Source organism: Myotis davidii, unplaced genomic scaffold, assembly GCF_000327345.1.
Source record: "Myotis davidii unplaced genomic scaffold, ASM32734v1 scaffold275, whole genome shotgun sequence".
NCBI lineage: Eukaryota > Metazoa > Chordata > Mammalia > Chiroptera > Vespertilionidae > Myotis > Myotis davidii.
The window spans coordinates 163,191-178,811 of NW_006286592.1; the positions used below are offsets into that span (position 1 = coordinate 163,191).

General features: G+C 37.8%; 1 protein-coding gene across 1 annotated transcript in view; it reads left to right on the top strand.

Annotated features, from left to right (window-relative positions):
* Positions 1-15,621, top strand: part of LOC107182191 (thrombospondin type-1 domain-containing protein 7B-like) — a gene marked incomplete at its 5' end in the record, with an annotated part of 306,117 nt that overhangs the window by 154,274 nt on the left and 136,222 nt on the right. Inside the window, 2 exons of the mRNA XM_015560290.1 lie at positions 9,109-9,238; positions 13,263-13,366. Of these exons, the coding sequence (XP_015415776.1) occupies positions 9,109-9,238; positions 13,263-13,366 (234 nt within the window). The remainder of the gene's footprint in view (positions 1-9,108; positions 9,239-13,262; positions 13,367-15,621) is intronic.

A 15,621-nucleotide genomic window follows, 5' to 3' on the forward strand; every position in this document is an offset into this window, starting at 1 on the left:
ATATTTCTCTCTCTCTCTCTCTCTCTCTCTCTCTCTCTCTCTCTCTCTCTCTCTCTTCTATTTTTTCAAAGCCCCAATTAAGTATTTCTCTTTGAGGCACCAGAAGATAAGTAATTTTTCCAAGTTCACAGAATCACTCATGTTAAAAAGTCATATTATTTTATCAACACTAAGTCATAAGAGGACTTTAAAAGCCAATCACTTTATGTTAATACTACAAAACAGTGGAGACAGCAAGACAAACAGTAACACATGCTATGTGCATAAAATGAATAACTAAGTGTCTTTGTCGACACTGATAAAATTTGTAGTTAAAAATGAAAAGGTTTTTTCAATTGGCTTGCTTGCACAGTTATTTTTCTTTAACTTGTCTTACCACTATTCCCCCAATAAAAAATTCAGTATCATAAGTGCTATTAATGTTCCCCATAGCTAACATTCAGTTGAACCAGTTTTTATAGGTGGACACATCCTGGAAAGGGTGTTACAAAGAGTTTCCAAAATCAGGATTTATGTGGTTGAGCCATGATGCGTGGTGGAGCATTTAGAATATGGCCATCTCCATAAAGCAAATAGCTGGCAACGTCCTGTAAGAACAGAGAAGCTGAGGATCTGAAGTTGCTAGCTGTGCATTTCTGAGTTGTGTCCTCCCTGCTATGACACATAATCTTGACCTATAAGCCCTTCTGTCCTCTAGCTGTCAGCTCTGTGCTAGGCATGAATAGCATCCTTTAATGCCAATGAGGATATAAAGCATTAATACATAACAGCCACATGGATTATTTAAAAGGATTTTCCTAATATATAGTTCAGTATCCAGGCCTAACAATGCTGGTAACATCTTGAGCTTGTATCCTAGGTGACATCTGTGCCCTCAGAAACCTGCTTTTATACAGTGCAATATGGTGCTGCCGTGTGTTTCAGTATCAATGATGATGGAGTGCAGCACATTAGGGAGCCTTGTAGCCGGCAGCCACTAGACATTTCATCTGCTACAACGAAAAGGGGCCAGGATGGGGGGAAAACAAATGCCTGTTATTTCACACACATTGGCAAGAAGCAAAGACAAGTACAACTTGTCATTATAAATTGTGTTGTTAACCCTGGTCGTTTATAGTACACATTTCCAATTATGCCCATTATGATGTACTTAGCTAGAGGGCAGTTTGCATTTTTTAAAAGTGTTGAGAGCAGTAATGATTTAGCTCGTGCTCATTTGTTTTCTATTGCTTGGTTAACCATGCTGCATTGTCTTTTTCTTGTTTTACATATAGGATGAATAAGAGATGTTGGCTTTAAATGTGCTAAATCAGTGGTTCATTGCCCTGGAGATTGTTAAAACACACCATTGCTTGGGCTTTAGTCACCAGAGATACTGATTTAAATGGCTTAGGTGGGGGGGGGGGCGTACATCATGAGTCTTTAAAAGCCTCCCTTAAGATTCTGATATGCAGCTAGGGTTAAGTTCCTCATGGGTCCGGGAGACCTCAAGCTTACTTACCTATGTGTGACTTCACTTGTGATATTTGAGAGAGGGAGGGCCAGAGTCAAGACTGTCACTATTTGATAAGGTTAGCTCTTCAAACTGGAGGTGTTTTCAGAGCAGTAGTGGTTGAGGACAGGAAGTAGAGGATATTAGAGATAGTCTAGAAATTTGAACTATTGCCTAGGATCAGAGAGTGGGTGGTGCCTATCATAGAGAGAAACTGTTTATTTGCCTGGACTGCCATCCTAGATGGTTTATGCAGATATAAGCATGAGTTATTTCTTCTCAAATCTATGGCAAGGGCTTGCCTATAAAGAACTTTGAGTTAAGTGGGTAGTTATATATGTATTACCTTTTCAAGATGATTTAAATCCCACTTAATTAGGCATTCCTAACAGCTGTCCTGTGTGTTGGCTCAACAGAATTACCCACTGAGGACAAGCAAGAAAATTGGAAGGCTGAAAGGTTAAGTGCACTGCCCAAGGTCACATAGCAATTCTGTAATGAGCTGGTATTAGAAGTAAGTGCCCTGCAGGTCTTGTCTGGTGCCAGAGCCATTGAATTTGGCTTCTGTTGCAAAGTGAATGGTGATTATGAAAATTTAAGAATATAGCATACATTTTTTTTTCAGGCAACATTTCAGAATGAAAGAAGTATATGGATATCCTGGAGCCTATTTTGAACATTCCTGGAAGTTTAGCAGGAAAGCTTTGCAGTGCTGCTTAATTCCATATGTATATAGATAGAATTTTGGGGTACTTAGATATCTAGGCTGGGAATTCTGGTGGAGAAGGCTGCTCCAATGTGTCTACTCCATATTTAGAACATCCAGAAAAATAGGAAGGGAGTCTATGAAAACTTCCCACTCATAGTTCTTCTAGGGCATTGTATTTTTCACCCCTGAGAGAGCATACTGGGTTGATGGCCTTTGGATAATAAATATAAAGTTTATGTCATCATTTCTGAATGCTTATACAATTATAGAGAACTACATTATTATCCATCCACCAAGTTTCACTTCTGCTTCACTGGGAGATTTAATAATGCATGTATGTGCCTTTCCTTATAACATGTAGCATCTGGGTGCATCTCTTACACCTGCTAAATATTTATCAACAGAGACAACCCTGAATGTGGTAAGTGCTTACCTCTGAGAACTCAGGGTCACAGTCTCTGTTTTTCCAAATTTTAGTGGGAGATAGTTGGGGTGATGATGAGCCTAGTTTGTGCCTTTTTTAAAATAAAGAAATTCAACTCAATATCAATGATAGTTGTGAATAAACTAGAAAGGGATATTATTCTGTGTATAATTGGTAGGTTGAGAGAATGTACTTTTTAGGGGATTTGATGTTGAAGAAACATGGGCTACCTAACATCATACTGAGATCTCTGTCTATGGAATTGGCCTAGAAACAGACTTCTTAATGACCAATTGAAATTTTCTGCCAAGTGAAAGTTGTTTACTCTTCACATCCATGCTCTACTTTGAGTAAACACCAGTTCTCTTTAGTTACTGAGTAACTAAAAGCTATGGTAAGGGCTTGCATGTAAAGAATTTTGTGATGTTTCTATCACGAAAACATAAAGGACCTCCAGTCAATTGTTTTGAGGTAAGCCCTATACTTTCTTTCCCTTTAATTTTTGATTTAATGATTTATGAGCTAATGTGCTTGGGGCACACAACAGTCTTCAGATGCTTGAACTGCTATCTCAAACAGAACTCTGGCAAGACATAAAGGTCCAGTAACCACATTGAATAGATAATTTTAAGAAGAGCAGTGCAGTCTACCTTTTCTGCACATTTGAAATGTAACTCAATGTCACAATGAAAAACAAAATGTGCACGTTTCTTAGATTCTCATGGGGTGGTGAGGATTCATATATTCTTCCATACAAACTAAGGCACTTCTGAAAGTGAGTGAATGAGCTATTAATATTTAAGCCAGCATAAAAGGCATTAATTAGGACTTCCCTAAGCAAACAGGATGTTTGATCACCATAACCAATGCTATGTGAAGATGGTTGGTAACAAATGCCTGACAATTGTAGTTTAATTTACCAGGGGCATGGAATTATTTTAAATCATTCATGGTCTCCTAGATGCTCAGAACATGGAGAGATCCAGCACTCAAAGGAAGAGTGGTTTGTTATATTTTTCTTTTGATTAGAAACAGCCTCAACTGTTGAAGCCTTCATTCTACTATTTTTCTTTATTTTTTATTTTACTGTATTTTATTTTTAAATTTTGTTATATTGCTTAAAATATTACAAAGAGTAGTACATATGACTCCTTTTTATTTTCCCCCTTGACCTTCGCCCGGCCTCCCCTACCCCACAGTGTCTTTTGTCCATTGGTTATACTTATATGCATACATACAAGTCCTTTGGTTGATCTCTTACCACCCCCCCCAACCCTCCCCGGCCTTCCTGCTGTAGTTTGACAGTCTGTTCATTGCTGCTCTGCCTCTGTATCTATGTATGAGGTGACATTCAAAAAGTGTTTCTTTGTGGTTGTTTTTATTATATGCAACTTATATATCATTGGTGCCATCCTTTTGCTTCAAGATCAATGAGAGAGGGGTAATCAGCAGATTTGGGGTTTTGTTTGTTGAATGGTAACCTGGAAGTGTAAGTGGTGCTGAGGAACAGAGCCACAGATGAGAACCATGCCTTACAAGGCAATAAGCCTTGAAAACTATTGATGCCATGAAGCCAAATGAGTCATTGAGATTTATTAGACCTTGGAGTAATGGAGGTATTTGAGAAACAAGGAAAAGGCAAGAGGTCATATTTTAAAAATATACCATCAGAATTCTAGGATTGGTGTTGAACTAACTGCCATGAATTGCTGATAAATACCCGGCCTGTCTCTACTTTGTACATAATCTTGCCTTTAGGTATTTTAAAAATATACCATCAGAATTCTGAGGATTGGTGTTGAACTAACTGCTATGAATTGCTGATAAATACCCGCCCTGTCTCTACTTTGTACATAATCTTGCCTTTAGGATCCATCTCCCGGCATTCATATCCAACCATACTCTGTCAGCTGTGCTCATGTTCACCATGTTCTACCTGCTTTTCCCATACTCTGACATTTCAAATCAATTGGAAACTTGGGGAGTCAGTTCTTTAATTTAAGTCATTGCTGAATAACCTAGCAACAGGGATCAACACTCATGATATTTTGTTGTTGTTAATCCTCCCCAAGGATATTTATCCATTGGTTTTTAGGAAGAGTGGAAGAGAGAGAGAAAGACAGAGAGAAACACTGATGTGAGAAACATCAATTTGTTTCCTCCTTGCAGGAGCCCTGACCAGGGCCCACAAACACTGATGTGAGAAACATGAATTGGTTTCCTCCTTGCAGGAGCCCTGACCAGGGCCCAGGCCAGGGTGGAGTCTGCAACCAAGGTATATGCCCTTGACCAGAATTGCACCTAGGACCCTTTGGTCCTCAGGCCAACGCTCTATCCACTGAGCCAAAGCAGCTAGGGCAAAATCATGATTATTTAATTCTGTGTGATGTGCCCCAGCTCACTTGGCCATGAATCACCCATAAATATTCTTTTCATGCTGATTTTTGCCTCCTCTGCTACCATCTTTCCAGGAAAGACTGTTGTAGGCCTTTACAGATAATCTATAAATATTCCTCCCGATGCGTATCCCACTCATGTATTTTCTGTTAAATATTGTGTTTGATCTTTAAGTTGCCACATTTTCTAAATTTATTCCTTTTGACTATAATAACTTATGTATGCCTGCTGACTTACTAATTATAAAATATGTATAAATCAAGATTGAATTTAGATTAGTTCTTTATTAGCCATAATCATGTTTAAGCAGTTGTTTATGTTTGTAAACAGGCACTTTAATTTATTGTTATTTTTTCATAGGCCTAACAAGGTTGGTACCATCACTCACGAAGCCCCACAACTCTGTATTTTTATTGACACTTAAAGCCTTCTGCAAATAGGGTGTCACTGAAGAATTTATTAGAAAGAGAAAGATATCCTTTGGGAATAACAGAGGACCTGCTCTGTGGACTCCTCCCTGGAATGTTCCTCTCTTTTTCTTTATCTTACTATGAAGCCTCTTTTGTGGAAAAACAAAACAAAACACAAAACACAAAAAACAGCATGGCTTTTGATGTCTGTTTTAATCCTAGCTAGGTGACTTTGTGCAAATTATTTATCTTTTTCTCTTTTTGCTCTATTATTTATAAAATGGGTGTAATAATAATAGTAATAATACCAACAACATAAAGCATTAAACTAATAAAATGAGATATATGCAAAATGCTCAGAATTGGATCTGGTGTAGATTAAAGTTATAATACCCAGAAACTTCCACTACATTTTACATATATTTGTAATACAAATGCTTTCCACCTGCAAAGTCTCTGTCTTCCCCTTTTAAACCTTCACCTTAATATCTGTAGGGCATGAAAATCAATGCAACTATTTTCCCCAAAGTTTGAATTCACTTACTTATAATTAAACTATAAAGCAGAATACCTCTGTGTGCGAATGTGCACTGTGCATGTGTGCGTATGGTGCATGAGTGAGTGGATGCATTGTAAAGGAAGAGGCACCAGTCAACCAGTCATGTTATCTCTCAATGTGAAGTAAAGGCATCCCTTTATTTTTTTCTATTGTCTCCAGTCTCCTTTTTTTTTTGTCTCCAAAGATAACATTTAGATAGAATACACACACACACACACACACACACACACACACACACACGTGTGAATCCTAAAGGTAAACAATAATTTTTAGCATAAGTACAGTATGATTGGAATTAATTGAGAGAGGGGGACTAGATTTTTCCCCAAAAGCATAATTATTTAAAAATAGTGTTCCTACCCAGTGGAGATAACTTTAATATTATTTTGCAAGCAATTTTAAATATACTCTTTTTTTCTTTCTGATCTTTTTTTTCTATACTCCTTACAGGGCCTTAACTACATTTCAGGAGGAACCGATTATAGCAGCCTTCTCTGTCAAACACTAGTAGCATCTGTCCTTTGACAATATAAGCATTTGCTGTCAAGAAAAAAAGGTGGCTCATTCAAATGGGGCAACTGGAGAAAATTAACTGGATTATTTACAAAGCAGTGGACAGGATGAACGTAAACTGTAGTACTTGCCCTAGTGACAGCCCCGATCCTGAAACCTGATAGAGGTAGGAGCTGTTAGTAGAACTCAGAGGAAGTGGCTGAAGGAGGTGCCACTCCACAGGAACTGGGGCTTTTTGCAGGATGAGGAGCCAACTTGTGGTGATCCAGAGGATGAAATCTGGTGGAATACATACTCTGATTTTTCTCTCACCTCTTGCCATCTTTTTCCCTTCCATTGTTTGCCCATCCCCGATTTGCCAAACCAACCTAGAAGCCAATGGATGAGTAAATTCCTTCTGTGGCCAGCCTCCTTGTTACAGAGCAGGTTAAAGAAGGGAAACCAAAAAAGGGAGCCGATGGCAAAGATTCCATGCAAGCCCTTAACTGAATAGTTCAAGAACTTGAAATGTACAAATGTGTCAGTCTCCCCTTTTTCCCTTAATCTCATTAAAATGATAGAAATGAATTTTAAAAGCCCTAATTCCTTGCCAACAAAAAAGAATAGGACCACCAGTGGATGAGAGGTATCAAGTAATTTATGGAAGACTTAGTGGCCAAAGGCTGAAGGGCAGAGAAGCTGGTGACATCACAGGAAGCCATGACCTAACTGAACAGGAGTGTGGGTGGCAGTAGAGAGGAAGCTGTCTACCCAGGAAGGCTGCTTAGACCATAGGTGGCTGGTCTGATGGAAGATAGCAGTGAGCAGTGGGACTGAAAAGAAATAGGTTCTATAAAGCCTTTAAATAACCAGTAAACATGTAGAAATAACGATATAATTATAAAAAAATATTGAACGATGGTGCAAAGTAAATTCTCATCAAGTATAGCAGAAAGTCAATAGATGATGTCTAAAGTTAATAAATCAAAAAGTAATGCCATCAGCATGTTATTTATAGATTTGGAGGTAACCACAGAAGAAGTAAATAAGAAACAGTTCATAATGTTTGGGGAGGAGGACAGGGAATAGATCAGTCACTTCTCACTGTGTCTTTTTGTAGTAATGAGTTTTTAACAACCATGTGAATAAATAATTTAATAAAGGCTCCTTTCAGTCCCCTTTTGTTTCACTCCACGTAGTTTACTTGGCTTTCTAGGACTTTTTTTCTTAACATGGTTAGGCCCAGTATCTGTCCCAAACCTAAAAATTAACTCCATTTTCCCCTATACTCCCCATCTCTCCATGTTTTATAAACCCCTCTTGTGCACACACACACAAGCCGTATACACATCAGCCTTCTGAATGCAGTTACATGTCTTTCTCTGTAAATTTCATGTCCCTTATATCTCAGTGCCTTTTTCTCAAACTGTTTCTTTGGCCTGAAATGGCTTCAGCAAATTTTTTTCTTATTCAGCCTTCAAGTCCCAAGATAAATTCTGCCTCTTCTATGAGATGTCTGCTTTCCAGAAACATGAAATATTATGCTTTATTCTGCATTCTCCTAACACTACACTCCAGTCTGATACTTCTTGCTCTTCAGTGACTCAGACCTAGTTGTGCATTATTGGCCCCTTCTTTTCCTGTTTAGTTATAAGTTGAAGAATTGGTATCTTTATACCTAATGTGATATGTTGCTCATAGTAATTAACATAGTTGACACCCACTATAACTATAATTGGCTTTTGTTGCTATTGTTGATTCAGAAAGCATCTAAAGTTATAAAATGAAATGCTACAACACATTTAAGTAAACATCAACTGTATTTTTAGCAGGATGACTTTTAATACTATTCTGCTTCTTAGCAAAACATTGAATTAAATAATATTTTGTTACAATTTTAGTGGCTCTTTCCTAAATCTCAATTACGTATATATTGTCTCAGGTTATGAGGAATAAAAACTCTAATAAACTAATACCCGTAAATATGTTACTAATGTAGTTATTTTTATGAGTGTTTCTATTGTACAAAGTAGCCTAGAGCATGGCCTGTGTGGCTCAGTGGTTGAGAGTCCACCTATGAACCAGGACATTGCTAGTTCAATTCCTGGTCAGGACAGACACCTATCTGGGTGGAGAGCTCAATCCCCAGTATGGAGTATTCAGGATGGAGCCGATCAATGATTCTCTCACATCATTGATATTTCTATCTCTCCCTCTCTGCTATATATAGCAGCTTAGAGAGAGAAATGCCTTACTCCAGAGAGTGATTTGCTGCTAGGAAAATGCTAGGCCCTGAGCTGTTGTTTTGAGATGAAAGAGGGTTTCTGTGGCCTCTCAGATTATGCCATGTCACTCTTATGCCATAGGGAATATGGATTCAGATGAATTTCAAAACATTAAGATGTGCCTTAGCATATTTAAACACCTATATTTGATATCACAAAGTGTGTATTGAGTATTAACTGCTGGTCTTTGCTTATATTTTCATTTCCTGCAGTTTTTCCACATGTTCTTACTTCACCGCTTTTTTTTGTTTGTTTGTTTGTTTCAGTGGCTCTCTAACCCTGTTTTTTTCTCTGCATCCACTTAAAAGAGCACTCTCATTTTATTTTTCCTTTACCACAGGAAATTCCACAATAAGACAGTCTCGATACAGGATTATCAACCAGGAAGCAGCTAATGGAGGTCAAGAATGTCCAGACACCTTATTTGAAGAGCGAGAGTGTGAAGATGTTTCATTGTGCCCTATATATCGGTAATTAGTTACCTTTTGGAATAATCATTAAACTTCAACATAAATTATGACATTTTCTTTTATGTAATATACTAGAAATTCATGCACAGCTAGGGTCCCTAGGCCTGGCTGGCAATCAGGGCCCATCAGGGCCTTCCTGCTGCCAACCAAGGCCTTCCTTAGTTCCGCACCACCTCCTGGTGGTCAGCGCATGTCATAGCAAGCGATTGAACTCCTTGTCTCCCAGTTGAACTCCTGAGACAATTTGCATATTAGGCTCTTATATATGTATAGATGGTTGTTTAGTGAGAGATAAGATAAGGTAATGTTGTTTATCTTCAAATACCTGTATTTTCCCCCCTTCCTATCTGGGATACATTTTGAGGGATAAAGAATATGAAAGTCTAATTTATAGAAAAAAGAAACAGACATATTTTGATAGTAAGTGAGCTTCTGGAGTTTTGCCACTCAAGAAATCTTTTCAGGATCAGGATTCAAGGAGATTCAGGGTGAGGTCCTTACCTAAACCACAGACTCATGCACACAAACACACACACACATAGCACACATACACACACACAGGCACCTATAGTTGCTCATAGTAATTAACATAGTTGACACCCACTATAACTATAATTGGCTTTTGTTGCTATTGTTGATTCAGAAAGCATCTAAAGTTATAAAATGAAATGCTACAACACATTTAAGTAAACATCAACTGTACCCATGCAAAGGTAACTACTTCATTCCATTATTCTCATCCTAAAGCCTTTTTTATCAAGAATCACAAACCAAATTTGTACTTATTTAATAAGTATATAAAACAAAAATTGTTTTGGTTCTCAATTTTAATTATATACATGTTTTAAGAAAAGATCTAGTTAGCAAAATTAATTTAACCTATGGATAAAATGTTAAAAAAGAAAAGAAAATGAGTAACTTTTTTTTTATTGCTTATAGTATTACAAAGGGTATTACATATGTGTCCCTTTTTTCCCCCCGGCCTTTACAATCCCCTGGCCTCCCCTACCCCCCTTATGTCCATTGGTTATGCTTATATGCATGCATACAAGTCCTTGGGTTGATCTAGAAAATGAGTAACTGTTAAACTATAAATGCTCCTTCTGGTAAGTTGGTGGTTATTTATAAAAAACAATACCTGAGACTTGTGTGTCTAGACATAAACTTACCCTCTTTCAACATTGGATTGAAACATTGCTTTAAAGGATATCTGCATTAAATTCACTGTTGGATTTTACTGGCTTGTGAAGAAATCCCATGATCTTAAAAGGCATTTGTTTATCATCACACTTAAAATTGCCTTTACTGGAAATGTCTAGTATCTCCCTGGATTATTTGAGAAGCTACATCTTAAAGCTATGAAATTTAAGAGCTAATTCATTCATACAAATGCAAGTTATTTTTCTTCTTTTAAGACGATGCCTTACATTAAATAAATTTTAGTGTCTTATTGAAGAAATCTAAATTACTATTGATTTTATCATCCCTGTACTCCCATTGTTGATGACCAGTTTGGGAAGGATGTAGACAAACACTGGGAACATGCCCAGACTACTAGTTTTTCCTCACCAACCACAGGACCATTGTGGAAGCACTGTCAATGTCCACCCTTTTGTGCCATGTATATAAATATTGAAACTTCTGAGCCAGCGTTTTAACCATTGCTGGGGGATAGCAGCCAATTTAAAAAATTAGCCAAATCAAATATTATTACACATTTTTATGAACCCAGGGCTATTATAATCAGAGAAAATCCTAGGAACTATCAGTGGGCTCTTCCCTTCTATTGTCCACTCTCCTGACTCTCTTGCTGCACTTCAATTTAGCTACTCATGTTTGAACTAGTTTCCATCATTGACCCCCTGCCATTTCCTCAGAAATCAGTTTCACTGTGTGTGGATTGGATCAATGTATCATTTCTCCTGGTGTGTGTGGTTTAATATATGTTCCAGTTATCAGCATGAGTTTCTGCTCCTTAGTAAAGCATCCATGAGTTTTGAGTAATTTGGTTCAATTTAGTTTTTGCTTTCTCCATCATTGGTATGTTAGGGAAGGAAGTGACTGTAGACCTTTATCATTATCTCATGATTATTCTTTTTGACTCCATTAAAGTGACACAGTAACACATTTACCAATTAAAACAGAAACAAAATGTCCACAGAAATATTTCTGTGAATTTGAGCATTCCTCCAATATGTTAGGTTAGTACGGGAATGAGAAGGCAGCATGGGAGGGGATCCTTATATGGAATTGGCCAGGGGTCCATGGTTGAGCATCCAGGGATGTAGGATTGAAAACTGGCCTGCCCTGACTTGTGCAGTCTGGGACATATCACTTACCCTGAGCTCAGGTTCATTATCCCAGTACTGAAGGTTTCACAAGAGAGCCGTGAAAAGTCATTCCTTCTACTTCAGTCTCTGCAGAACACCAAACTAGATTCAATTCCTTGGTCTCATTTTGGTGTAGAAAGCCCATGTAAATTTAAGAGATCTGAATAGATGACATATCCTAGTTGAAAAGTCAGACTGAAAAACGCTTACTGTATCGCTTTCTGTGTTTTGGAGTTATACTGAATGAGTCTATGCATATACAAAGAAAATTTAGAACTACTTAAAATCAATAGGTGATTTATTTAAAAAGGTCAGGTTTTGCTACTTATCTGTTTCCTGATTTCTCTCCAGTTCTTCCCAATATGGAGGCCACTTGAATAAAGTCAATGATATATTTGTTTCACTTTTATATTTTAACATACTGGGCTTGATTTTGCAGGATGGTCTGTAGCACCCCCCCTTTGTCCCCCCACCCCCCGGTTAAGACCATCTCTGCCTCACTTCCAATTGTCCCAGAGACCCACTTAATCTAAAATAAAGTGAGAGGAGCTTGTGATTACTGATATTAATGGCTGGCTGTGCTAGGTGGTCTTCAAATACTAAATCAAGCTATGTTCACATAACTAAGAGAGACGTTAAAGTGACTTTTCCTGAGCAAAGAAAGTCTTCCTTCGCTAAGGCTTTTTTTATTGTGGTAAAAAACACATAATGTTTACTATCATAACCATTTTTAAATGTACATTATAGTAGTGTTAATTTTATGCAATTGTTTTGCAAGAAATCTCTAGAACGTTTTCATCTTGCAAGGCTGGGCACTGATATTTTACTCCCTGTTTTTATTTTACTCTTTGAATTAACATCTCTTGTTGGTGGTATTGGCTGATATGGGAAAAGTGTAAGAATGTACTAAGCAAAGGAGCAGAAGCTGTAGTTTCACTTAAGGTCTGGGTTTTATGGAACATTCTGAAGAGACAGGCTTACGGACACAAGGCCCAGTCGGTCATGTGGGTCATGAAAGTAGAAAGCTTTGTTGATCTGAGGAAAGAAAAACAGGGAAAAGCCAGACAGTGTCCTTAGAGACTATTTCCTCACAGGAATAGAAATATTCGTAATTCATCAGAAGCAGATCAATTCCTCTTGGAATGAACTATCACATAAATAGGTACCGGTGCCTCCCCCACCTCACTTTTACTCTACAACCTATTGAGTTGTTTGAGTTACTTCAAAGTCCTAGGAAACACATTTCTAAAATATTGAACTAGAAGATCAAGTGAAAAGGTGTGCGCGTGGCACTTTCAGCTGTTCGAAACCTGATTCTCGAATGCTCTAATGGGACATAAGAACTATCTTTCTCTCCTTTTTCTAACAATTCTAAGTTCATAAAGTGGTTAGCACTCTAGACTTGATCTTTGCTTCTAATGCTTTTATGGCCACTTTGCTATATGAACTAAGGTTTATGTGCAAAATGCTCACATTTTAAAAAATGGAATCAAGGCATTAACCGTGAACCTGAGTCAGAGTGGATCATTATCTCAAATGCATGCCAGGGCTCCGTTTTATGGCATTGGGTTCAAATCCATTTTTATTGAATTACTATCTTTATGCTTTTGGATTTCCCACTTATCCATTTCAAGTATTTCCTTTGTGTGTTTGTCATGGTGAAATTTCTAGTTTCCTGTTCTTTGTAATCACAGGTGGAAGGCACAGAAATGGAGCCCCTGTATCTTAGTGCCGGAGTCTGTCAGGCAGGGAATAATGAGCACCAGCGAAGCCTGTGGGAAAGGGGTGCAAACAAGAGGTAAGAGGATTTTCAAACAGTTTGCCATTGGAATGTGACTTACAATCATGTTACTCTTGTAAACTGTTGACTATGCTTATATTGGAGTAAGTCGAGGTATTATTAGGTTGCCTTATTTGTAAGTGTTTGAGTTTAAGTTTGGTATCAGTTAATGCTGATATCATACTATATTTTAACCATAACCAGCTAGTGTATCTAAGGTCTAATGCAATGTAAGCAAATATGTATTCTAAGTCATCAACATACCCCAATGCTGATCTTCCAAATGCATGTTGGATATTAGCCAAGGAATGAAGGATATGTCAAGATTAGGCTCAATAATATGCATTGTATTTCTTAGGTGCTAACTAAATATTTGTTGAATGAATGAAAGGATAACTGAATTAATTGACTAATCTTAATAATCATGACTTAAACTATATATATATATACGTAATGAATTTCTAGAAGACTTTATGAATAGGTTTCTGGATCTGAGTAAAATGTCTGGAAGGGTGGCATATTGAAATCTATGAAAACTGAGAGAGTCATCAGACTGCTCTCTTTTCTGTTTCATGTATAAGCAGGTGCTAGTAATACGAGTTTGGATAAGAAGTGCTTTAATCTTGAAATCTGAAGACTGTTGCTCAAGGGATGTGTGTAGCAAAATCAGAACTTGTGGGACCAACTGCATTACACTAGTTTCATTTATCTTCTAAAAGGCATTTTTAGAATTTAGTTTCTCTTCCTATTTCATGGATTATTGTATTAGTCAGGATCAGTCATCCCAGCCAGCACAAAAAATATATTCAGAGTCAGGAAGAGCCCAGCACGGCCAGGTAGCAGTCTTAAATTCCAGTTCAGTGGAATCATTGTTGTATTTCCTGGTGGAACCCTTCCTCTCTTTGGAATTAATACCTGCAGGCCAGCAGAGCTTAGGATTCTGGGGACAGGATGCAAAATTTTTACTAGTGGGTCACAAGGGGTAAGAGTGAGTTTTGTGTGTTACAACATAGCATTGAGTCAGCTGGCCCAGCTCCTGGTGACTCTATATGTCCACAATGTCCTGTCCTCAACAGCCCTGCTCAGCTCCTGTAAATTCATGCTTATGGCTTTTTTATAAAGTCTGTTTTCTCATATTTGGTCTTCCTCGTTTCCTGCTGCCTTCTGTTTTCCCAGTATTACTGTCTTTCCAAAGAACCCTGCATTCTTGTAATGTGCCTGACGTATGACAGCTTCTGTTTTGTCATATATTTTTTTTTTTGCCTCCAGCAATGTTTCAGGCTTAGTTTGCTCTAGGACCCGCTTGTTTATCTTTCTGGCAATCCAGGGTATCTATAGAGCCCTCTTGCAATACCATATTTCAGATGATTTTTTTTTTCTATCAGCCTTCTTCACCATCTAACTTTTGCATCTGTACAAAATAATTTGGAATATGAGGAGGTGGATGATCTTAGTTTTGGTCCCTAATGACACATCTTTTGTGAAATGATTTTTCCTAGTTCTTCTATTGCTGTCCTTTGATAGCTGTTGGAGAAACAATATTATTGGATGTCAAATCAGAGCATGTATAGCCTCCTGTCAAACCTTGTCCCAGCTCTGCAAGGATTGCCACCTAACTGATGCCATTACTGAGTCTTTCCACTATTCTATCAAGCGAGTTGCTTCAGGACAGTATATATCATGATACAACCAGTAAATTCCATGATCATGGGCCCTTTGCCACATTTAATTTGGTCAGAAGCAATGCTGTGTGGAATATCATGACTATGGATAAGTCATTCTGTAAGTCCACAGATGGTAGTTTTAGTGGAAGCATTGCATGCAAGGAAAGCAAATTCATATCCAGAATAAGTATCTATTCCAGTAAGAACAAAACACTCCCCCTTCTATGACGGAAGTGGTCCAAAATGATCAACCTGCCACTATGTTAGCTGACTGATCACTCTGGGGAATGGTGCCATAGTGGGAATCTGTTGGTCCCCACTGCTGGCAAATTGCATGCTCAGTGGTGAACATAGCCAGTTAGGCCTTGTTGAATGAAGTTCACGTTGCTGACCTCATATATAGGGTGTCCCAAAATTCACACAAGATTTGAATTTTTGCGTGAGCATTGGTTTATAATTAAAAATTGTAAATTTTTTATTGATTCATAAAGTATACAGTATAGGGTTATGTAAGGAATAGCATATGAGGTAAATGGCCTCCATGGCTTTGCTGGCACATACGTACTCTTTTGTTGAAATTTTCCATGACTGTTTTGCATAAATGTGGGT